The following is a 25,844-nucleotide window of genomic DNA, read 5'->3' on the forward strand; positions in this document are numbered from 1 at the left end:
AAACCTCATGAAATTGCATTAATTCATACATGGTTGATTAAATCAAAGGAAACATGAAAATCTACCCAATTGGCTTGCTTATGGCTCAAGAAAGTGCATAATTCAATTGAAAACAAAAGAAAAAGGCTAGTGAAACTAGGCTAAAATGACTTGTCATCAATCCTATGACGTAAGGGTGACCGGGAACTTATAAATTCCCGGGAATGGTACCCCTATTGAGCGATTTGATATATATTTCTCAGAAAAAGCTATGCATAGACTCATGGGGATGCGCGTCAGGGGACAGTCCAAGGGTTTAGCAAACCGGACTTGTCAGGTTGGCTTGATAACCGACAGATAAGACTCATCAGCCATAGGGCAGGCATTCATCATATGCATCTATGTGACATTGTTTGGGAGTACATATTGTAATTGGTTAGCCTATGTGTATAATTATGTCTAATTGCTAATTGCTTTACTTGATGTAACTGCTTGATTGTGCTTGAACATTCCTACTTGTGTTTGTGACTGAAAATTAGTTGGATTGGCTGTTGTTTGAATTTTTTGGGCCTAGGGCCGTGATTGGTTATGAAAAGTGTCAAACGCGGTGCTTGGTGTGTGTTTTTGGTTTAGAAAAAGTAGGAAAAACTAAACTGGTTCAGCATAGACTTAATGAAGTATGCTTGGAACAGTCTGGTCATTCCTGCTGTCTAAGAAAAACTTTTAAGAAGGCTTTTGGATTTCTGAGAAATTAACAGCTTTTCCTTTTAGAAAGGATTTTGGATTTTGAATATTAAATCTTTGGCTTTTGAAAAGAAGCATAAGGCGGTTATTAGTCACTGTACTTTAAAAATAGTTTTATTTTCGTATCTTATTATAGCAATTCTGTAACCCTATAGTGAGAACCCTTTTGAGGACGATGTTCTCACTCCCCTACAGGTCTTTTCTTTTCAGGTTATGGATGATGAAGTTCGGAAGAGCTTAGTTAATTCGTTTCTATTTAAATGTTGTGTTGCGTTGTATTAGTTACTTTTTTTCCTCGCCTTTATCCTTACAAGTTTTTATAAGAGGGATGGGAATTTGGATTATGTAAGGTTTGTAAAATTAATTTTATATATATGTGTATATGTATCCTTTGTTAGTGTTAATATTCGTATGAATGTTGTAGAACCTATGCACAATTACTCAAGAGGGGGGGGTGAATTGTGTATTGCAACAACAATAAATCTTTTTGCGGAAGTTAAAGACAATATATAAAAGTGTTATTGTACTAGTATTTTTCCAAGAGCTTAACTCAATTGCTAAGCATTTATAAGGAGCTTTTACTTTCCAATAGACACCAACTCAAATAAATTGATCAAGCTTTTCACCAATCGGACTTAAGCTATTCCTTAAGTACTTACGAAGCTACTTTTCGATCACAATTTATTTGCTTAAAGGTAAAAGACAATAATATAGAAGAGATGAGTTTGGAGAGATGCAAACGCTATTTAGAGTGGTTCGGCACAATCCTTGTCCTACGTCCACTTTCTTTCTCAATTGCTATTGAGAAGTTCCACTATTGCCAAGCTTCAAGGTGCTCGCGCAAAACCTTTTACAATCCGAGTCCTTAGTTTCTAACACCTCACGGTATATGATCACCACTCGTATACTAACCCACTCCACTTAGAGATACCTTCTCTAAGATTTGCCTTGAGTACTTAGTATACCTCTTTGGTATCCTCACCGACTATAGTGTTTGTAACTCTTGACTCAACCTTGGAGATCACACCCCAATTTACAAAGTGTAACAAGAAAAACAATTCTCAAAGAATTGTTGAGATGAAATGAATACTCTCTAGAAGAGTGTATGATTACAAGTTTAGCACTATTGAACCAATTGATATTGCCCTCTCAAATTGTGTATTATAACACCTTAAAAATGTGTAGAATGAAAGAATATGAACAAGATAGTTTGCAAATACTCACTTGTGTGATATAAGGCTTTAATCCATCTATTTATAGACTTCCCAAACCTTAGAAACGTTTGGGAGTTAATGGGATGGAGCCGTTTTGTTAAAACTAGCCGTTTTTTATGTTTTTGAATCATTTGCATCGATGCATAACACTTTGCATCGATGCAAATGTGTCTTTGAAGCTGAAATTTGAATTTTCAGCTAGGTTGCATCGATGCAAACATCTTTGCATCGATGCAAAAAGTCGTTGCCTGCTTTGCATCGATGCAAGATGAGTGTGCATCGATGCAAACCTTAAAAAATGGCTTAAAATCACTTCAAACTACTTAGAATTGATCTCAAACTTGTTGGAGTCAATTCCTATGCTTTTGTACCTTTGAAAACAAGTTTTTAAACCATTTGGCTAGCATCGAATTGCAAGATGTGCATCAAAACATTTTGTGAGTGTGTGTTGAGAGATTTAGCAATTGGTTCTTAACAAGAAGTTACCTAAGTCCTAAGACACTATACTTGTCTTCAAATGTTGTGGACTTGAGTTTCTTGTTGTTGTTGTGTTGCTTTCAACTCTTCATTCCTCAACGTTGAATGTTGGTTGATCTTTCAATATGCTTGTTCATTCAAGTTGTTTGTTGGTTTGTCTTTCATGTCGTTTGTTGGTTTGTCATTCATCAAAACCTATGAATACAAACTTCGCATACAAGCAACATGATTTACAATTTCCCCCTTTTTGATAATGACAAACCAATTTTGAGGATATGCATTTAAATGATTTTGAAAGCAACAATAATGCACTTTGTTTTATAGAAAGCTTTGGAGAAGACTTCACTTTGTTTTATAGAAAGCTTTGGAGAAGACTTCACAAAAAAATTTTGCAGGAGTTCCCCCTAAATATGTGCATTTGTTCCCTTAATGGGCGTTTATCAAGGAAAACAATTTAGATATCAAAGTTTTTGCTTAGCGGAAGTCTTTTTGAAAAAAAAAATTGTTTCACAAATTTATTTCTTCTTTTCAAATCCTTAAACTTCTTCTTTTTCAAAAGTTTAAAATTTCAAATATCCTCAAACTTCTCTTCCCCCTTTTGACATTATCAAAAAGAAAGGAGTTTGAAATGTGTCATAGAAGCATGCATAAAACAATGAATTTTTTTAAGTTCAATTTCTCTATTAATTTCAAGGATGAGATATTCCCCCTTTCAAAAAGAATTTGATTTCCTCTTTTTATATATAAAACAAGCATGCATAATTCCCCCTAAAGAAGTGAAATATATTAAAGCATGCTCATTAACTTAAAATAGGGGTACCAAGCCTATTTTGAGTTATTCACCAAATAAGCATACAAGCATTAATCATTAAACAAAATTATGAAGAGCATATCAAAATATTAAAACCATAATAGAAATCCTTAGCTTACTAGGAGTTAGTTTAACAAATCATATAATGAAATAAACATAAAGCAATAAAAAATGACTTGATGAAGAGGAGACAATCAATCTTGGTCTTCATATAATCCTTTGGTGGTTCTTTCTTCAATCCTTTGAGTTCCATCATGTATATACTCACTTAAACTATTATAAACTTCAATTTGTTGATCCTCCATTGTTTATAATCTTCAAATTCTTCAATCTACCTCAAGATTAATCACTCATTCATCAACTCATAAACCTACAAAACAATGGCTAATTGGATATCTCCAATGCTTAAGTTAGTAAGAGATACAAAAATAGCAATATAAATACAATGAATTCAAACAAATCATATTAGATTAGAATCCAAGATACCAAGTTCATTTCGGATGTTAAAAAAACTTTCTTTACATAAAGGTTTAGTGAAGATGTCCGCTAGTTGTTTACTAGTTTCGACAAATTCAATAACCACATCACCCTTTTCAACATGGTCTCTTATGAAGTGATGTCTAATCTCAATATGCTTGGTTCTTGAATGTTGAACCGGATTCTTGGTTAAATTTATTGCACTAGTATTATCACATTTGATAGGAATGTGATCAAGCATGAGTCCATAGTCCACAAGTTGTTGTTTCATCAATAAAATTTGGGCGCAACAACTACCGGCGGCTACATACTCGGCTTCGGCGGTAGACAAGGCTACACTTACTTGTTTCTTACTATGCCATGAAACAAGAGAGTTTCCTAGCAAGTGACAAGTGCCGCTAGTGCTTTTCCTATCCAATTTGCAACCGGCAAAATCGGAATCGGAATAACCAATCAAATCACAAGTGGATCCTTTCGGATACCACAATCCAACATTTAATGTTCCTATGAGATACTTCATAATCCTTTTCACCGCACTTAAGTGAGATTCCTTAGGATTAGCTTGGTATCTCGCACACATGCATACACTAAACATGATATCTGGCCTACTTGCCGTTAGATAAAGTAATGATCCTATCATGCCTCTATACTTCTTTACATCTATGTTTTTACCTTGTTCATCTTTGTCAAGGTAGCAAGTAGTGCTCATTGGTGTGTCCATTGCCTTAGCATTGTCCATTCCAAATCTTTTGAGCAATTCCTTGCAATATTTGGTTTGGCCAACGAAAGTTCCTTCTTTTCCTTGTTTGATTTGAAGACCAAGGAAGAAATTGAGTTCGCCCATCATGGACATTTCAAATTCACTTTGCATGAGGTTTGAGAAAAACTTGCAAAGTGATTCGTTAGTTGAACCAAATATTATGTCATCGACGTAAACTTGTACCAAGAGGATATTTTTGTTTTCAATCATGATAAATAAAGTTGTATCAACCTTCCCTCTTCTAAAACCCTTTTCTATTAAAAACTTGCTCAAACGTTCATACCAAGCTCTTGGAGCTTGTTTAAGACCATAAAGAGCTTTCTTGAGTTTAAAAACATGATTAGGATTTTCATAATCCTCAAAACCGGGAGGTTGTTCAACATATACTTCTTCTTGAATGAAACCATTAAGAAAGGCACTCTTAACATCCATTTGATAAAGTTTGAAGTTATAAGAGGATGCAAAAGCAAGTAACATCCTAATAGCTTCTAATCTAGCTACGGGAGCATAAGTTTCGTCATAATCAATGCCTTCCTCTTGATTATAACCTTTAGCTACTAATCTAGCTTTGTTTCTAACAATTGTGCCATTTTCATCGAGTTTATTTCTAAAAACCCATTTTGTTCCTACAATTGTTTGATTACTTGGTTTAGGCACCAATTCCCAAACGTCATTTCGTTTGAATTGGTTAAGCTCCTCTTGCATTGCCATAACCCAATGTTCATCATCAATTGCGAACTCAATGGTAGATGGTTCAATTTGAGAAACAAAAGCACTATATGCAAATAAATTTCTAAAAGTGGATCGAGTTGTTACCCCTTTCGAAACATTACCAATGACGTTGTCTAGAGGATGATCCTTTGAAGTACGCCAGTCCTTTGGAATTGCATTTATTTGTGCTTGTGATGGTTCAATTTCTTCAACTTGAACATTATCCTTTGTTGTAGAGGCTTCATTTAAAACTTTTTCTTTGTCTTCACCATTCAAATTTAGTGAATCAAAGTTTTCTACATTTTCATCAAAATCTTTTCTAGCATAACAACGGTTAGTTTCATCAAAAGCGACATGAATACTTTCTTCCATAGTCATGATGCGTTTATTATATACTCTAAAAGCTTTGCTAGTTAAAGAGTAGCCTAAGAAGATTCCTTCATCAGCCTTAGCATCAAATTTGCCTAAGTTATCTTTTCCATTATTTAGAATAAAGCATTTACAACCAAAGACGTGAAGGTGGGAAATATTTGGCTTTCTTCCTTTGTACAATTCGTACGGTGTTTTCTTAAGAATAGGTCGAATGATAATCCTATTCATAACATAACACGCGGTACTAACCGCATCCGCCCAAAAGTACTTAGGAATATTAGCCTCATTGAGCATAGTTCTCGCCATTTCTTCTAAATGACGATTTTTCCTTTCAACTACACCATTTTGTTGTGGTGTTCTAGGAGAGGAAAAATTATGCTCAATGCCATTTTCTTCACAAAAAGTTTCAAAAAGATTGTTTTCAAATTCTCCACCATGATCACTTCTAATAGATGATATATGCAAATTCTTTTCATTTTGAATAACTTTGGCTAATCTTTTGAATGCTCGAAATGCATCACTCTTGTTTGCTAGGAACAAGGTCCATGTAAATCGAGAGTAATCATCAACAATAACTAAAGCATAGTAATTGCCACCAAAGTTCATAGTCCTAGAAGGACCAAATAAATCCATGTGCAAAAGTTGTAATGGCCTTGTTGTTGAAACAATGTTTTTGGATTTAAAAGAGGCCTTTACTTGTTTTCCCTTTTGACATGCGTCGCAAATGACGTCTTTTTCAAAGCGTAGCTTTGGTAAGCCAATTACTAACTCTTTAGAGACCAACTTGCTAAGATGGTCCATGTTAGCATGAGCTACTCTACGATGCCATAACCAAGTTTCATCATTTTTACTAACAAGGCATTTCACATCATTTGAGGAAACTTCATCTAGATTAATCATGTATACATTGTCAACACGGTGCCCAATTAGCACAATTTCATTAGTGTCTTGCCTTTTTATCAAACAACATTTTGAATCAAAGGTGACTAAGTTTCCTTTGTCACAAAGTTGGCTAACACTAATGAGATTATGTTTGAGACCTTTGACAAGTATAACATTATCTATGGAGGTAGAAGAATTTTTACCAACTTTTCCAACGCCGATTACTTTGCCGGTGTTGTTGTCTCCATAGATCACGTTTCCTCCGTTTGTAGGCTCTATTGCGGTGAACTTTGATTCATCGCCGGTCATGTGTTTGGAGCATCCACTATCAACATACCAATTTGTATCCTTAGCTCCAACACGTACCTACAAAAACAATTAAAATTGGGATTTAGGTACCCAAGTGAATTTGGGTCCTTGATGGTTAGTATGAGCATAATGCCCATAAGGTGCCCATCTCGTATCTTGACTACGAAAGTTTATATGTTTAATTCTAGTAAAGCATATGGGTGCTATATGACCTACTTTATTGCAATAATGACATATGACATTTGGATTATGCATCCTATGCATGTTTCTAAATGGTTGCCTAGATTGTTTCCTAAATGCAACATCTTTTGATCTATATGCATTGTGATTATAATTTCTAAATGAAGCATGTTGAGGAGGATGTTTAAAGGCTTCATTCCTTTTAGGCATGCTTGCCTTTTGGGCTTGCGGTTGCCTAATAGGAGTTTTAGTATTTTTAAATTTTCCTTTTTCAAAACCTAAACCTTCCTTATTATGAACATGCTTTTGATTTTTCAACATTTTATCTAAGTTCTTTGAAGATTCATTGAACTTAGCTAAAGTGTTCTTAAGATTTGTAATTTCATTTTCATGCATTTTACAAGATTTGTATGGATCACTACTTGTGCTACACTTATCTTTTCCAAGATTGATATTCTCATTTTTCAACATCTCATTTTGTTTTAAAAGATCCATATTCTTTTTCTTTAGGAGAGAATAATCTTGGGTAAGTTTTGTGTACACCTCAAGTAAGGCATCATATTCATCTTGTAAATTAAAAGAAGTGGAGTTGTCATTACTAACCTTTTCTTCGCTTGCCATTAAGCAAAGATTTGCAACCTCGTCGTCATCGGAGTCGGATTCATCCTCGTTCTCCCATGATATGTATGCTTTCTCCTTCTTCTTAAATTTCTTGTTTTTGTCCTCCTTTTGAAGTTTTGGACAATTGGGTTTAATGTGTCCAACTTCTCCACACTCATAGCATTTTGGTACCTTTGTTTTGCTCTTGAAGTTTTTCTTCATTGCAAACTTATTGAATCTTTTTAATAAGAGTGCAAATTCTTCATCTCCTTCTTCTTCATTATCATCACTCTCTTCTTGTAGTGATGTTGTTTTAAGGGCGAGACTTTTCTTCTTGCTTTCTTCACCTTTTTGTCTATTTAGCATAGTCATCTCATAGGTGAGAAGATTACCTCGTAGTTGATCAAATGTAAGTTGATCATAGAGCCTTCCTTCCACAATGGCGTTCACTTTGGAGTTCCATTTTGGTGTAAGGCTTGTAAGCACTTTGGTCACAATTTGTTTATCATTGTATTTTGTGCCAAGCATGCTTAGGTTGTTGAAGATCTTGGAGAGTCTTTCAAGAGCTTCTTCAATGCTCTCTTCATCTTTCATTTTAAAATTTTCCCATTCATGAACCAACATAAATACCTTTGATTCTTTAACGTGGTCGGTTCCTTCGTAAGTGATTTGGAGTTTATCCCAAATCTCTTTAGCGGTTTCACATGTAGAGATCTTCATATAGTCATGCTCGTTAAGTGCACAATGGATGAAGTTGATGGCTTTATCATTCATTGCCACTTTCTTCCAATCATCGTCACTATATTCATTTTCTCCTTTCGGTACTTGCTTTAAGACGGAGACTTCTCCTTCTTTAGCGCTTGTTGTCTTTGTTGGAATGTGATTTCCATTCTCAATCACTTTCCAAATTCTCACATCTTGAGAACGGATCCAAATTCTCATCTTATTTTTCCAATAAGAGTAATTTGTTCCGCTAAAAAGAGGAGGTCTAGCGGTTGAGTTACCTTCACTAGTGTTGTTGTTGTTAAAGCTTGTGCTTGCCATGATCTTTTCCCTTAAACGGTTAAGTCTTTCAAAGGGTTAAGCTCTGATGCCACTTGTAGAACCTATGCACAATTACTCAAGAGGGGGGGGTGAATTGAGTATTGCAACAACAATAAATCTTTTTGCGGAAGTTAAAGACAATATATAAAAGTGTTATTGTACTAGTATTTTTCCAAGAGCTTAACTCAATTGCTAAGCATTTATAAGGAGCTTTTACTTTCCAATAGACACCAACTCAAATAAATTGATCAAGCTTTTCACCAATCGGACTTAAGCTATTCCTTAAGTACTTACGAAGCTACTTTTCGATCACAATTTATTTGCTTAAAGGTAAAAGACAATAATATAGAAGAGATGAGTTTGGAGAGATGCAAACGCTATTTAGAGTGGTTCGGCACAATCCTTGTCCTACGTCCACTTTCTTTCTCAATTGCTATTGAGAAGTTCCACTATTGCCAAGCTTCAAGGTGCTCGCGCAAAACCTTTTACAATCCGAGTCCTTAGTTTCTAACACCTCACGGTATATGATCACCACTCGTATACTAACCCACTCCACTTAGAGATACCTTCTCTAAGATTTGCCTTGAGTACTTAGTATACCTCTTTGGTATCCTCACCGACTATAGTGTTTGTAACTCTTGACTCAACCTTGGAGATCACACCCCAATTTACAAAGTGTAACAAGAAAAACAATTCTCAAAGAATTGTTGAGATGAAATGAATACTCTCTAGAAGAGTGTATGATTACAAGTTCAGCACTATTGAACCAATTGATATTGCTCTCTCAAATTGTGTATTATAACACCTTAAAAATGTGTAGAATGAAAGAATATGAACAAGATAGTTTGCAAATACTCACTTGTGTGATATAAGGCTTTAATCCATCTATTTATAGACTTCCCAAACCTTAGAAACGTTTGGGAGTTAATGGGATGGAGCCGTTTTGTTAAAACTAGCCGTTTTTTATGTTTTTGAATCATTTGCATCGATGCATAACACTTTGCATCGATGCAAATGTGTCTTTGAAGCTGAAATTTGAATTTTCAGCTAGGTTGCATCGATGCAAACATCTTTGCATCGATGCAAAAAGTCGTTGCCTGCTTTGCATCGATGCAAGATGAGTGTGCATCGATGCAAACCTTAAAAAATGGCTTAAAATCACTTCAAACTACTTAGAATTGATCTCAAACTTGTTGGAGTCAATTCCTATGCTTTTGTACCTTTGAAAACAAGTTTTTAAACCATTTGGCTAGCATCGAATTGCAAGATGTGCATCAAAACATTTTGTGAGTGTGTGTTGAGAGATTTAGCAATTGGTTCTTAACAAGAAGTTACCTAAGTCCTAAGACACTATACTTGTCTTCAAATGTTGTGGACTTGAGTTTCTTGTTGTTGTTGTGTTGCTTTCAACTCTTCATTCCTCAACGTTGAATGTTGGTTGATCTTTCAATATGCTTGTTCATTCAAGTTGTTTGTTGGTTTGTCTTTCATGTCGTTTGTTGGTTTGTCATTCATCAAAACCTATGAATACAAACTTCGCATACAAGCAACATGATTTACAAATGTATGTTACTTATCATAAAAATATTCAAAAAGATTGAGAGATGTAAGGAAGGAAACCCACTCGCGTTTTGAGAAAGAAACTTAAATCAAGGAACTCGAACAGAATTCACAAGACTTGACAAATCTAATCAGTTCTCGGCTAATCCGAAGAAATACAAAATTTTTTTGAAGAAGAACAACCCAATAAATAGCAATTTCTTAAATATTTCAAAGACCTTTTTGATGCATTCAACAATTTCAAGATTACATAAAAGAGTACATGAATCAAAAAGAGTTTGAACAGGCAAAAACAAATCCTCCATGGAATTTAAGTAAACATAGGCAGTTAGGATTAAACGAGAATGCATTTCAACAAGAGGTAAGGTTGAGAAATAATCAAACTATTTTTCAAAAAACAATATCAAATAAGGATTTTCAAGGCACATAAAAGAATATCCTCGAGAATTAACTCCTAACGTCCCTAAGTCGCGCGATAAGCATTACCTATTACTTATCAATTCCAATTTGCCTATAATAACCTATTAACTTCCCCGTTCACATAAGTCATCAACATTAAGTTGGCCAGACTTAACATCAATAGATATGCAACGGTAAGCTAACAGTGTTAATTAATAGGCAATCATGTGCATAAAACTCTGATTCTTATTACTTGGACAAGACCTATAACATGACAAATGCTCAGAGTATGCACATGACTGCCTATTAATTAACACTATTAACTTACCGTTGCATATCTATTGATGTTAAGTCTGGCCAACTTAAGGTTGATGACTTATGTGAACGGGGAAGTTAATAAGTTATTATAGGCGAATTGGAATTGATAAGTAATAGGTAACGCTTATCGCGCGACTTGGGGACGTTAGGAGTTAATTCTCGAGAATATTATTTTATGTGCCTTGAAAAACCTTATTTGAGATTTCTTTTTGAAAAATAGTTTGATTATTTCTCAACCTTACCTCTTGTTGAAATGCATTCTCGTTTAATCCTAACTGCCTATGTTTACTTAAATTCCTTGGAGGATTTGTTTTTGTCTGTTCAAACTCTTTTTGATTCATGTACTCTTTTATGTAATCTTGAAATTGTTTAATGCATCGAAATGGTCTTTTAAATATTTAAGAAATTGCTATTAATATGGTTGATTTTTTTTAAAAAAAATTTGTATTTCTTCGGATTAGCCGAGAACTTATTCGATTTGTCATGTCTTGTGAATTCTGTTCGAGTTCCTTGATTTAAGTTTCTTTCTCAAAACACAAGTGGGTTTCCTTCCTTACATCTTTCAATCTTTTTGAATATTTTTATGAGACTGTGATTTCAAAAAAAAATAATAAAAAAATACACTTGGAATTTTAGTTTTAAACTTTTTAAAAGAGATTTTTTTATTCTCTTGGAAGAAATTTCAACTTAATCATTCCTTACTTGATTGTACCTATAATTATTCTTTAAATTTGATAAAGATGTTTTGAATTTGGCATGTCTTTATTCATATGTATTTTTGAAACCATACCTCAAATTTTCTTTTTTAAACAAAATTTGAAATTCTTTTCAATTTTACTGTGATTTCACTATATACTCCTAATTGACTAAATACTTGAGTACCTTTTGAGATTTCTGAGGAATTACTTTTAGTCCTTAGTCCAATTAAATTCCATCTTTCAAATTTCACATATTTTGTCTTTACCTTAGAAATAGTTTTGGCGAAAAACAACTTGATTTCCTACCAACCTCGCTTTATTTTTATGCAAATTCTTAATTGATTATGTAAAGTATCTTTCAAGGTTTTCAATAAAACATTTCATCCTTAACCTAGCTAATTTTCATTTCACAAATCTTGCATAATTTAGTTCGACTTGAATTTGTTTTAACATGATGCAATATTTATGTTTTTGATGATTCTCTTGAATTTTGTAAAACAATTGCTCTGTTCTCCTCTATGGTTTCTATTGGAGTTCTTTGAAATCAAAATTCTTTCTTATTTGCATTTTGACTCTTCCTTCCAGCATACTTCATAACTTTTGACCATTCTTATTTGTTGGTAATTTGAACCCTTCCTTCATATTCTTGTGAACCTTGTGCTCCTCTGATTTGGTTCTAGTTTATTTTGATCTAATTTACCACTACCCTTTTCTTGTTTTCTTTGGAATTCCTAAATTCAATATTTCTTGTTAGAATATAAAATAACTCTTTTTGAAACGTTTTCTCGTGCCTGTACATTATTGTTTAGTTATAATCCTACGCCTCCTTCCGAATTCATGTGAATCTTATCTTTGTCGCTTATTCTTCTCTTACTGAGATTTGTACCTCTTTGAACATACTTGTGCTTGTCTCTTTAAAAATTGTTTAGGTACGACACGGATCCTTGAACCTTTGAAAATGCTAAGTGCTCCTTCTAATTAGGTGGTATAGGCCTAAGCGTTCTAATCGTGCCGTGTAAATTAACATGTCATTCGTTTTTTTTCTTTTCTTGAGATGTAACTTATATTTCTTTACTTCACGATCTGTACCTTATGCATATCTTAATCTGTTTACATTTTTGACTATGTTAACACTCTTCCAACACGATTGTTGATCTTATGTTCCTCCACGATCTATGAACCTTTGTGATAATTTAAAGTTGGTCTGCTGTGATGCGTTACTATTGGTTTCGATCATTTCTCATCTGTAAAATCTCATACTTCTTCGACTCAGCTTGAATCTGTTTAAAACTAATGCACTATTTTTCTTCTTTTTGATCCTATCGAATTTCACTAATTCAAGAGATTTCTTCGAAATTGCCAAATGATTCCTTCCGACAAACTTCATTGCTTATACATCTTTGTTTACCTGCAATTTAATTCATTCTTCCAAATTCTTGTGAGTACTGTCTTTGTTGCTTGTCCTTCCTTTCTAAAATCATGTGACCTTCTGAGTGAACTCAAGATATGTGTTAGTATCACGTGCGATATCAGATATGGCAAGTAATACATTTAGGACACGGTTTGTGAATGCGAAAGGTAAAGCTTGTAAGTGTGCGATGCCACAAGATGTTATGGAGCTCTGTTTTACGCGAAAAGGTTTTGTTGCTGTTGGACTTGTGGCCGGTAGAAAGTTTGCAAACTCTTGATGAGGTTGAGAATTTTAAGTTGGAAATTTTGATGATAAATTATGCTAAAGTGTGGGAAGTTGAAACCTTAAGGCTTGATATGAAAACCAGTTATCACCACGGAATGTGTCAGAGGTGTGCAACAGAATGGAATCATGAGAGTATGAAATGAGAATATTCTTGGGGAGTTATAAATAAGTTGGGAAGCGCGTAGTGATTGATTAATTAAGGGAACAAGAGTGTTGGCTTGTCGATTGCATTATTTTTGCAAATACCTATCTTGAAATTTTTTATCTTAATGTGTTTCAAATTTTGATAAAGTATTAACATCATGTAACCCCTTTTCTTTTGAGTCTATCTTATAACTTCTGCTTTACACCATGCTTTTCCTTTATTTCTAAGTCCTATGGTTTATTTGCTAATTGAAAATTTATATATATGCCAAGATTTCTTGCTTTTATGAAGTATTCGAAAGTAAATTATTCACACTATGTAATATCTTGTGTATTATTTTAATTTTCGAGGACGAAAATTTTTATAAGGTGGGTAGGAGGTAAAATCCAGAAATTTCAGAAAAAATCTTATTAAGAGTTAATTTTGATTTATTTATTCATTACGTACTTTAATCTCAGAAATTATTTTTATTAAATATAATTAAAGAAAATTTTGATTAATTGAGTTTAAAATAATTTAAGGTTTTATCTGATTTTATAATTATCGAATTATTTTCTATATTTAAATTATAAAGTTTAGCAAATGTAAAATAATAAGAATTTTATATGATTTGGTTTAAATAATTGAGATTTTAGAATTTAATACTTTAATTTTTATAAGCAAAAAAATTAACTATATTATTTCTAATTTTAAATTAAAATATTTGATTAAAAATTAATTAGCAAATTGGAAATTAATTATATATATTTTTTTAAAAAATAATTTTAAAAAATTAATTTAGACATCAATTTAATACAAAATTCCCTTAACAAATCCCAATTTATCCAAAAATTTCTAATTTTATAATTGCCCTAAATCAAACCCTAATTCTAAAATCAAACACACAAAACCCTAACCTAGCCACCACCACTCACCACCGCCATCCTTCTTTCCTTTTTCCCAAAACACAAATAAAAACATAGCATACATGCACATGTAGAGAGAGAAGGGAGAAACAGAAGAGAGAGGGAGATCCGGGGGAGTCGCCGTTGGGCCAGAGCAACTGCTGGGAGGGTCCTCGCCGCTGCCGCCATAGCCACGCAGCCGCTGTCTGGTCGTCATCATCGTCGCGCTCACCAGAACCGAGGTAGAGAGCAGCATCGAGAGGAAGCCCGTCACTGTTTGAGGAGCTTCATGGCTGCCAAGTCGTCGTTGACGTCAACCCGAGAGAGAGAGGGAGACTGTGGGTTGAAGGAAGCTGTGCCGCTGCCGTTAGTTCTTCGTTGTGCCGCCGTCATGGTCCAGTTTCACCGATGTTAGATCTGTCGCCGCCACGCCCTTCCCCACCACGAAACCGGGTGATGGAGATTCCATTGCCAAAATGCTGCGCTGTTGCCACCGCCAATGGGTTAACCAGGAAGAGGAGCCCAAACGGGAGTGAGAAAATAGGGAGGCTGTCGACGCAGGTGTCGTTGCCAGAGGAGAAGGAAGCCTTGCCGCTGTTCTAACCGCTGGAAATAGCCCTGTGGCCACTGGAACCACCTCTGGGGCTGCCGCAACATGGCTCAGCTGGTTCTTCTTAGTTGCGGTAAGTGGTTTCGTTTTAAAAAGCTCCTTAGTCACTATTCCATTATCTTACGCTGAGGTTTTGCGGTGTTAATTGCTATAAGTTTGAGTTTCGGTTATTATATGTTGTGAATAGAGTTGCTGTGGTTGTTGCAGAAGTGGTTTGAAGCTGTGGTTGCGGCTGCCGCCGTTGCGAGCCAAGAAAAAATGAGTTTGTGGCGCATTTTAGAGTTTTCGAGTTTCGACAATCGAGGTAGGGGCTTTTATAAAACTAATTTATTTTAAAGTAAAATTGTTATAAATTGATATGACGAGCAAAATACTTTTCTGGTGATTATGTAAGTCTTATGCATTGTCTGATTTGTCTTGGATGATTATGGTTGTTTGCTTGACTGAGATAATGTTTAATTTTGTTAAAATTGATATTTCTGATTGGTTTGGCCTGAAATGATTTTTGATACTTAAAAGTCTGGATTTGGTTTTATTGAAAACTGATTTGGTCTTGAACCTGTTGGAACGAGTTGAGGATTAGTTTGGTTGGGACCCGAAAAGGGTGGCAAGGTCCAAGTTTTAGGGGAGATGCTGCTGATTTTTTTTTATGAAATTAAGATTTTGTTTTAAAATATGATTTAGAAAAAGAATGAATTTGAGAGGTTCCATTACTCAGTTCTAGATTTATTAAGAAAAAGATATTTTGAATTTAATCTGTTTACAGGAAATTTATATTTAAGATTGATTTATATATGAAATAACCTTTGTTTTGTAGTTTGACAAAAGAAGTACTTTTGGGAGAATTTTTAGTGGATTTTAAATGAAATTGAACCTTGATTAATTAAGTTCATTTTGCTTTTAAAGTACTCTTTAAATTTTGATTTAGCAAGATTAAACAATTTCGGGTTTTGGGAAGGTTACCGATTTAAGAATAAAATGGAATTGATTTGGAACTTAGTATTTTAAACATGTTTTGGTTTTTATTTTAAGTCTCTATCTCAATTGACTTCAAATTAAGTAACGATGATCGGGGATTTCTAAAGAATATAAGAAATGATGTAGCTATTCTTCCCTAGAGTCTTAAGTCTTTGCCAAGGTTATTAATTGACAACTCTGATTTAAAATAGTTTAATGGATGATTTAAAAAGTGAAAGATTTGTGTCTTTTTAAAGAGGATTCTGAATTTTGAAACAAAGATGAGTTTGTTTTCTGGTTTTAAAGAGAAAACTGACGTGTGGCTTGAATGACAATTGATTTGATATGAATTGTAATGAAGAGCAGAAATGATGATGAGTAAATGAATATGTGGCCTTTGCACTTCTTTTATCTGAGATACGAGTTTCCCTGGGTAAAGTACCGTGGCTTGCCACCACGTGTTCCAGGTTGAGACTCGATACTCTATTGACCCTATGACGTAAGGGTGACCAGGCACTTATAAATTCCCGGGAATGGTACCCCCATTGAGCGATTTGATATATATTTATGAGAAAAAGCTATGCATAGACTCATGGGGATGCACGTCGGGGGACAGTCCAAGGGTTTAGCAAACCGGACTTATCGGGTTGGCTTGATAACCGACAGATGATACTCATTAGCCATAGGGCAGGCATTTATCATATGCATCTATGTGACATTATTTGGGAGTGCATATTGTAATTGGTTAGCCTATGTTATAATTATGTCTAATTGCTAATTGTTCTACTTGATGTAACTGCTTGATTGTGCTTGAACATTCCTACTTGTGTTTGTGACTGAAAATTGGTTGGATTGGCTGTTGTTTAAATTTTTTGGGCCTAGAGCCGTGTTTGGTTATGAAATGTGTCAAAGGCCGTGCTTGGAGTGTGTTTTTTGTTTAGAAAAGTAGGAAAAACTAAACTGGTTCAGCATAGACTTAATGAACTATGCTTGAAACAGTCTGGTCATTCCTGCTGTCTAAGAAAAAACTTTTAAGAAGGCTTTTGGATTTCTCAGAAATTAACAGCTTTCCCTTTTAGAAAGGATTTCGGATTTTGAATATTAAATCTTTAGCTTTTGAAAAGAAGCATAAGGCGGTTATTAGTCACTGTACTTTAAAAATAGTTTTATTTTCGTATCTTATTATAGCAATTCTGTAACCCTATAGTGAGAACCCTACAGGTCTTTTCTTTTTAGGTTATGGATGACGAAGTTTGGAAGAGCTTAGTTTATTCATTTCTGTTTAAATGCTATGTTGTGTTGTATTAGTTACTTTTTCCCCTTGCCTTTATGCTTACAAGTTTTTAAGAGGGATTGGAATTTGGATTATGTAATGTTTGTAAAATTAATTTTATGTATATGTGTATATGTATCCTTTGTAAGTGTTAATATTCGTATGAATGTATGTTACTTATTAAAAAAGTCCGGTCATACAGTTTAAGTTTTAAACAGGCTCATATCTTAGTATTAAATATTGTAAAAGTCGTCATAATTCCCGAGCTATCAGAGTCGCACAGTCAGAAGCGTGACATTCTGATAGTGAGGGTGTTACATTATGGTATTAGAGTAGTTCATCCTTATTAGAGCCTTGGGAATGGACTGACTATGCTTCATTGCATACTCTGAGTGTCTGTCATGTTATAGGTCTTGTCCGAATGACGAGAATTAGAGCTTTATGCACATGACTGTCTTTTGATTAACGTTGTTAGCTTACTGTTGCATATCTGTTGATATTAAGTCTGGCCAGCTTAATGTTGATGGTTTATATGTATGAGAAAGTTAATGGGTTATCATGGACAAAGTAGAATTAATAAGTGATGCAGTTCACGGGTTTTTGGAGCGTGGAGTTGAGGGAGAAGAGAAGCGCGCCGCCACCTCCAGACGTCGTTGCCACCGCCGTTCACGAAGAGGGAAGAGAGAGCTTGCAAGGGAGCTGCCGCCATCAAAGTTGGGTTCGTCGTCGTCGTTGGATCCCGCATCACCGTCGAACCTGCCGCTATCGCGGAGAGGAAGCCCGTCACCGCCAGCTTCATCGGGTCTCCGCCGCCGAATCCGTTCTTGTTGCTGCCACTGGAAGCACAAACAGAAAAGAGTCGTTGCCTTCAAGCCAGTTGCCACCACCGCTGTCCATTGAACCCAACGCCGCCGCTGTGCTCCTTGCCACCACGTCCCTTCAGCGCCATCATTCATATTCGCTACAGTCACCATCAGAAGCCACTGTTGGGATCGTGAATGTAGGGAGAAGAAGCTGTCTCCATTACAGCCACTGTTAGAGGAAAAAACCAGCCGCACCTCCGTTGCTTGGAAACACCGCTGCCGCCGCTAAGATCCACCGTCGGTAAGGATTTTGTGGTTGGGTTTTCATTCTCTTAAATTCCTGGGTTTTTATCATTACGGTGTGGTTGTTGCAATCGCGGTCACCGGAGCTTTTGGCCATTGCCGTCGCTTGAAATAGTTGTCGGATCTGCTGCCGAGTCGATTCAGAGTTTCAGTTGCTTTGTTTTGTCATCATAGTAAGTATTTCTGACTCGAAACCCTCGCGTTAGTATTCAGTTATGTATTATTATTAAGGTTTTTGTGGCATTAATGTTTTAGGATTAAGTTATCGGGGACGCATATTGCGTCTAAGGACTATTTCTACTGCTGCGGAAGAGAGCGGAGTGGAGGTTGTAGTTGCCGTTGATTTCGGGTTGAGAGAAAAGGAGTCAGTTAACGCGTTTGGGTTATGATTTCGACTTATCGAGGTAGGGGTGCTTTTCTTAAACTCATCTTAATGTCTAAGAATTGTTATAAATCGATATTAATGCGAAATGTATATTTTTTTTGTGATTTCATAAGTTTTATGGAAAGGTTTGAATTGGTTTGGTTGATTGTAATTATTTGTGTGGTTGATTGATTGATTGTTTGAGAAGATTGAATAATTTGGTTATATGCAAATTCATAAGGCATATAAATAATTTAATTATAATTCATCAGTATTCACATCATTCTCAATCGCATCTCATTCATCATCATACATCAATCATACTCAATCATTATCCTTCTTTATCACACCTTCCATTCCATTCATCAATAGTTCTAATTCAAAACATAATTCATTCTTTTCTAAATGAATCAAACTTAAAAACATACTCATTTTCTTAATAACTCAAAATCAAACCATATTACCTTTGAATCCAAATCTTTTTAAATAATAATCTAAACAAAATCTCTAATTTTTATAAAATTTCGGCAACATTTCCTCTAAAACTCGGACTCTGCCACCCTTTTCGGGTTCCATCCAGACATCCTTCAAACTCCTTTATATCATCTCTAATACCAAACAATTTCAATATCTCAAACCATGTTCAATTTTCCAAAAATCATTTTTCATAAATTAACAACCCAAATCCAATGTATCAAATCCTTTTCAATAACTCAAACTCATTTCCATTATCAAAACATTTACAATTCTCAAGAAAATCAATTCGGCAACCACCAATTTATCAAAAATCAATTCATAACCCAAATTATTCAATCTTCTCAAACAATCAATCAATCAACCACACAAATAATTACAATCGACCAAACCAATTCAAACATTTCCATAAGACTTATGAAATCACAAAAAAAATAAACATTTCGCATTAATATCGATTTATAACAATTCTCAGACATTAAAATGAGTTTAAAAAAAGCGCCCCTACCTCGATAAGTCTAAATCATAACCCAAACACATTAACTGACTCTTTTTCTCTCAACCTGAAATCAACAGCAACTGTAACCTCCGCTCTGCTGTCTTCCACAACAGTAGAAACAGCCCTTACACGCAACATGCGTCCCCGATAACTTAATCCTAAAACATTAATGCCACGAAAACCTTAATGATAATACATAACAAAGAAGCACACTAGTATTTTACTAAAATAAATACAAACCTTGGAAAATAAAAACAAGCAACCAAGATGGTTTTTCGCAAGAACTTGGAGAAACTTTTGAAATTACAAGTAAACAAAGATGTACAAGAATAACAAGATGCATCGGAGGGGAAAATCAAGTTGTAATCCTATGAAGGAATGAACACATTTTCCCAAAAGAATTACTAGAGGTTTTAATAAGGTATTGGGTCAAAACAACCCAACTTAAAATAAATTATATGGAGTTTGTCAAATAAAGATTAACTGGAATAGAAGCAAAAATCTCTCATCAAGAATCTTAAAGTACATAATCAAGTAAAGTCATATATAAAAATTTAAGTAATATTAGAGAAGAATCAAATTATGTTCAAAGAAGGAAATCTATTATAAAGTGTTCCTGTATAGTTAATAAAAGAATAGATAGTACTTTTTAGAAACAAGTATATTTTTTAGCTACTTAAAGGATTTATTCATTTCTTATAGGAAAGTACATGTAAGATTAGTGGTGGTCATATCCAGAATTAAAAGAATGGTTGCAGACAAGATCAGATAAATAATAAAAAAAAGATCAAATCAAAACTTTTTTCAATGAATATTCTGAAATGAGAGCTTCAGAAGAATACTGTTAGAATTGTTATTTCGTACCAAGGCAAACTCAAAATTTTATCAAGGGGATTACTTTATTCATTTAAAAGAACACAAGATCAAAGATTGTAATCTGGGTATACTACAAGAAAAATATGTTTTAGCGACAAACTTTTAGTGGCAATAGCATAATAGCCACTAATTTTTTAATTTAAGTTATCTTTTTGCGGTAATTATATATTTGCCATTATTACTATATATTATAATGGCAATTATTTTTATTGCCGCTAAAAAATACATAAAAAAATTTAAAAACAAATTTTAGTGGCAATTATTATTATTGCCACTAAATTAGTATTTATTTTTACTTTTACTTTTAATTTTTTAAATTAATACCAGCCATTATTTAATTATCACTAAAAATATAATATTTTATTTAATTTATTGAATTACAAACCTGCGCAAGGAAGAGAAAATCTTGTCTCAGATATTCCACTGAACCTTGCTTCACATAACCAGAGAGAACCTTGTCTCAAATATCCCATTGAACCTTGCCTCACATAACCACTCCTTGAAAACCCACTCCATCTCAGCTTTTTCCATTGACAACCGCCCACCACCGCCGTCACAGGCCTTGCCATTGCCGCCTATCGCTCTGTTTTTTCACGCACATCTGTCTTCTTGTTTCCACGTTCTGCCTCAGATCTAGGTCAAATCCGCGCCAGATCTACTTAGATCCGGGTTTGTTTTATGATTTGATTTATGTCTCTTCATTAGTTCAGTATAATTTCATAATTTCTCTTCATTTGTTAATTTCTCTTCATTTATTAATTAGGTCTCAAATTGCTTTCTGTTTTTGCTTCGTTTGAAGGTTTTGGAAAAATCATTCAGGTGGTTTTTTTATTTTATGGCAAAAGATTTTGTGCTTTCTTGTCCATTTTTGGAATTTGAAGATTCAAAGGTTACATCGTGTGTCGTTGTTAAGCTTAATTTTGATTAGTCAAGGTTTTGTGACTTTGAAGTTTGAAAGAATGAACTCGATTTATCCTCTCAGAATTTTATACCTATTTTGGTCATAGATAGAATTGCTTAGCTTTGGTGATTTCTAAATTCTCAAGGCAATTATTTTTTCCCATAATTTTTGGTCATGCAGCTCCTGCTATGGTGATCCATCCGCAGAGCAATGATTTCTTGTTGTACCTGTTCCCTTACTTTAATATAAAGAAGAGATGGCATACTTGATTAATTTGTTCATTTTTGTTTATACTCTCCACAAAACTAAATGAAGCAATAAGAAAACATGTACTTTAATATATTTTCCTCATGATACTTCTTGGCTAAATGCATGCATTTGGTAATTTCATTGTTTCATACTCTATTCTTTTTCATCTCATATTTTAAATTATAAATATAAGTTTAATTGTGATGCACTATCTTAGTTTCAGTTTTAGAAGGTGGTGGTAATAGTGCACCACCCCTTTTGGTTCTGGCAAGAAGCCCGGTCACAGGGGATACCATCAAATCTGTCTTTTGATAGTAAGTTCATTTATGAGGTAGTTATATATTATGAATTTTGGACAATTTTGTGGACAATTTTGATAGTAATTTTGTGGACAATTTTATGATTTTAGGATAAAAAGGTACGCCTATTGTAAGAGAAAAATATTTATGCCTCCAACTATATATCCCTGTACTTGATTTGCTCCAACACAATCCTAAATCCTAATAACGTTAATGATGTCTTCAGATGCTTAATTAATTGGCATATTTTTATCAAAGGTATTCATGTAAAAAAATGAATTCTTAAGTTACTCATTGTTTCATTGCATGATGCATATTATACTCTAACACCATGGTTTTGTAAGATTAATTTTATTGGCACTGTACTTTTGAATTTTGGTCGTTCTAGTAGTTATATATTATGAATATCACTGGAGCTATATATATTGTACTTGTACTTTCACTCTGTGATGATTGATATAGAGCAGCAATGCCACAAGAGTTTTATTTAGTGCTGAATTCAGCACATCTCTTCCTTTATCACTTATTTATTGTAGAACACAATTTCTGTGGACATACTTACATTTTTAATTTATTTATTTTCAAATTTATGTAGACCACAGTGCACTATATCACAAAAATTTATTGTAGAATTTGTACATTAATTCATTTCTCCTCTTGGTATCATTGGTTTTGCTGTTTGGGTCTAGAGCCACTTCTGCGCCTGAACAAGACTCTATTTCTGCAAGTTAGCATCTAATCTTCATCTAAAATAAACTCTAATCTGCAAGTTACCATGATAATTTATAGAAGTTAGATGAGAACAAGGAAGAGAGACAGAGAGGATGAGTTGTCATATTTGGTGGCTGTTGGGAAATTCTTGTTTCTATTGTGTGTGGGAGTGTGACTTTGAGAATTGAGATGATAGAGCACCAGGTACTTGGGTTATACCGTTATACTATTGGTCTGTTTTCATTGCAACTTGGTGGGTCTCGAAAATACTATATAATATTATATTAGATTAAATTATTCAAGGTGGAGAAGAATATATATTATGCTCGTGGTGTCCAATTCATACACGCATGTCTTTGTTACATTTTTTCCCTTGTATCTTTTTAGTAATGAATCTGATTGCCTTTTTTCCCACGTATTATTATTATTATTACATTCTTTAGAACCTTATGTCTGCAAATCATTCATGTCTCCGCATGACTTGTTTTTTCTATACTTAAATTGCCGTTTTCAATTTTATCTGAAAAATCAATTGATTGCTAGGTTGGATTAATTTTTTTAGTAGAAAAGTATTTTTTAAATAAATTATTTTTATTGAATTTAAAATTTATTTAGATATATATTTTTAAAAAATATTTTTATTAAATAAAAATAAATTATTTATTTTTTTAAAATTAACAATACTTTATTTTAAGACATTTTGGTTCAATAGTTCAGTAGTTAATTATATGCATTTTGGCACCAGGTTCTGTATCTTCAAATTTTTAACAATAGGAAAAATCTTACAATACTATTGTATTGCATTGTTTCAGAAGGTATAAAAGAGGAAAAAATTCCTAGCTTAAATAAAAAGAAAAATCAGCTATTGTACCTACAGTTTATGCCAAAGTTAAGCAATCTCAATTCAGATTTTTGCCAATTTTAAGGTTAGTGATAATTACCTAACTTTTCTATTTACCTTTGTTAGAGATTAGTTACCTTATTTCCTAGTCTTTGATGTTTGATGCTTATATATTTTTAATTTATTCATTTTAATTAGGATATAAAATATCTATAAAAGGATCATGGACAATTCTAGAAATAGGAGATGGATGCAATGTGATACAATTAGTGAAGAGTATCTAGAGGGATTAGAAAAGTTTTTAGATCATGCCTTTCATCATAGTAATGGAGAATCAATTGCTTGTCCTTGTAAGAAATGTGTGTTACACTATTTAGTGGATCGGACAATGGCCTATGATCACCTTGTGGTTAATGGTATTATGCCATCATATGACACTTGGTTTTATCATGGAGAATTATTAAACTCACCTACTCCTATTGGAGAAACTAATTGTATAGAAAAAACTTTTAGGGGTGATGAGATGGTAGGAATGATAGAGGATGTTTATAATGGCTTTACCCAGAGCATAGATAATGACCCTTTAGAAAGTGGTGACGAGGAGCCAAACTTGGAGGAGCCAAATTTTGGAGCCAAACATGCGTCAAAAAATGAATCTCATCCAGAAGTGGAAATATTTGACAAGTTACTAAAAGATGCAGATGAAGAATTATATCCTGGATGCAAGAAATTCAGCAAGCTTTCTTTTCTATTGCAACTTTACCATCTAAAGCAATTATTCAAATGGAGCAATGAGTCTTTTGATGCGTTGCTAGGATTATTAAAAGAAGTATTACCCGATGGTGAGAAGCTACCTAGTTCTTATTATAATACTAAAAAGATGGTCAAGGGATTGCGCTTGAAGTATGAAATGATCCATGCTTGTCCCAACGATTGTATGCTTTTTAGGAATGAATTGGCTAATAAGAACATCAACAAATGCTCAGTTTGTGGAGCTTCTAGGTGGAAAAACAATAAGAAAAAAATTTCTGCTAAGGTTCTAAGGTATTTTCCCCTTAAGTCAAGGTTGCAGAGACTGTTTATGTCTTCAAAAACTTCTAAATTGATGAGATGGCATCATGACGAACGCAATAAAGATGGGACTTTGCGACATCCTGCAGATTCTGAAGCGTGGAAAAGTTTTGACAATTCTCATGAAGAATTTTCTAAAGATCCTCGCAATGTTCGTTTAGGATTAGCTGCTGATGGATTTAATCCATATAGTAAAATGCAAAGTAAACATAGCACATGGCCAGTGATTTTAATGCCATATAACCTTCCACCATGGTTGTGCATGAAGCAAGAGTTTTTTATTTTGTCGTTACTCATTCCTGGACCAACAGCGCCTGGAAATAATATTGATGTTTTCTTGCAACCTTTGATAGAAGAGTTAAAGGAATTATGGGATGTTGGGGTGAAAACCTATGATGTCTTTGATAAGAAGACATTCAATATGAAAGTAGCGCTCATGTGGACAATAAATGATTTTCCAGCATATGGTAACTTATCTGGTTGGTGCACTTATGGTGAATTTGCTTGCCCTTCTTGCAATATAGACACTCATTCTATAAGGCTCACAAAAGTCAAAAGTATTGCTACATGGGTCATCGACGCTTCTTGAAGTCTAATCATAAATATCGAAATGATGCAAGGTCTTTCGATGGGACTAAAGAATCAAGAGTTGCGCTTGGTCCAATATCAGGTTCATTAGTTTTGAATCAAACTAGAGGCATAAATTTTTCTCTTGGTAAGCTTGGTGAAGATGTTAGTGGGGTGATAAAAAATACATGGAGAAAGAGGAGCATTTTTTTCAATCTCCCTTATTGGGAAACAAATTTGGTGCGACATAACCTTGACGTGATGCACATAGAAAAAAATGTGTGTGATAACTTGATATATACATTGTTAGGTCTGGGTAAAAAGTCGAAAGATAACTTGAAGGCTCGGTTGGACTTGAAAGAGATGAATATAAGACCTAGCTTATGGCCTCAACAACGAGCTAATGGAAAGACATTTCTCCCTCCTTCTTATTTCTCAATGTCTTCTGCTGAAAAGAAGTTGTTTTATGAAGTACTAGAAAATGTTAAGCTTCCACATGGCTATGCATCTAATGTCTCTCGTTGCATTCGGAAACAGAAAATATCAGGGCTAAAATCTCATGATTGCCATGTTATAATGCAAGAACTTCTTCCACTTGCCTTACGAGGAACAGTAGATAAAAAGATGAGCTCTGTTTTGATCGAATTGTGCACATTCTTTCGAGGGATATGCAGTAAAAATCTTGAAGTGGAAAAATTAACACTACTTGAGGAGAAGATTGTCTTAATATTGTGTGACATGGAGAAGCTCTTCCTCCCATCATTTTTCACAATTATGGTGCATTTG

At 34.1% G+C, this 25,844-nt stretch overlaps 1 protein-coding gene across 1 annotated transcript; it reads left to right on the forward strand.

Moving 5' to 3' along the window:
* Positions 1-23,808: 23,808 nt before the first annotated feature.
* Positions 23,809-25,080, forward strand: LOC110266841 (uncharacterized). Its single transcript, XM_021111875.1, has one exon. The coding sequence runs from the start codon at positions 23,809-23,811 to the stop codon at positions 25,078-25,080; it is 1,272 nt and encodes a 423-aa protein (XP_020967534.1).
* The last annotated feature ends 764 nt before the right edge of the window (positions 25,081-25,844 follow it).

The sequence above is a fragment of the Arachis ipaensis genome, chromosome B9 (assembly GCF_059453495.1).
Source record: "Arachis ipaensis isolate K30076 ecotype BB chromosome B9, ASM5945349v1, whole genome shotgun sequence".
In the NCBI taxonomy this organism is placed as follows: domain Eukaryota; kingdom Viridiplantae; phylum Streptophyta; class Magnoliopsida; order Fabales; family Fabaceae; genus Arachis; species Arachis ipaensis.

Excerpts from the sequence above, each read along its gene's own strand:
- LOC110266841 (XM_021111875.1), top strand. The coding sequence starts at position 23,809 with ATGGCCTATGATCACCTTGTGGTTAATGGTATTATGCCATCATATGAC.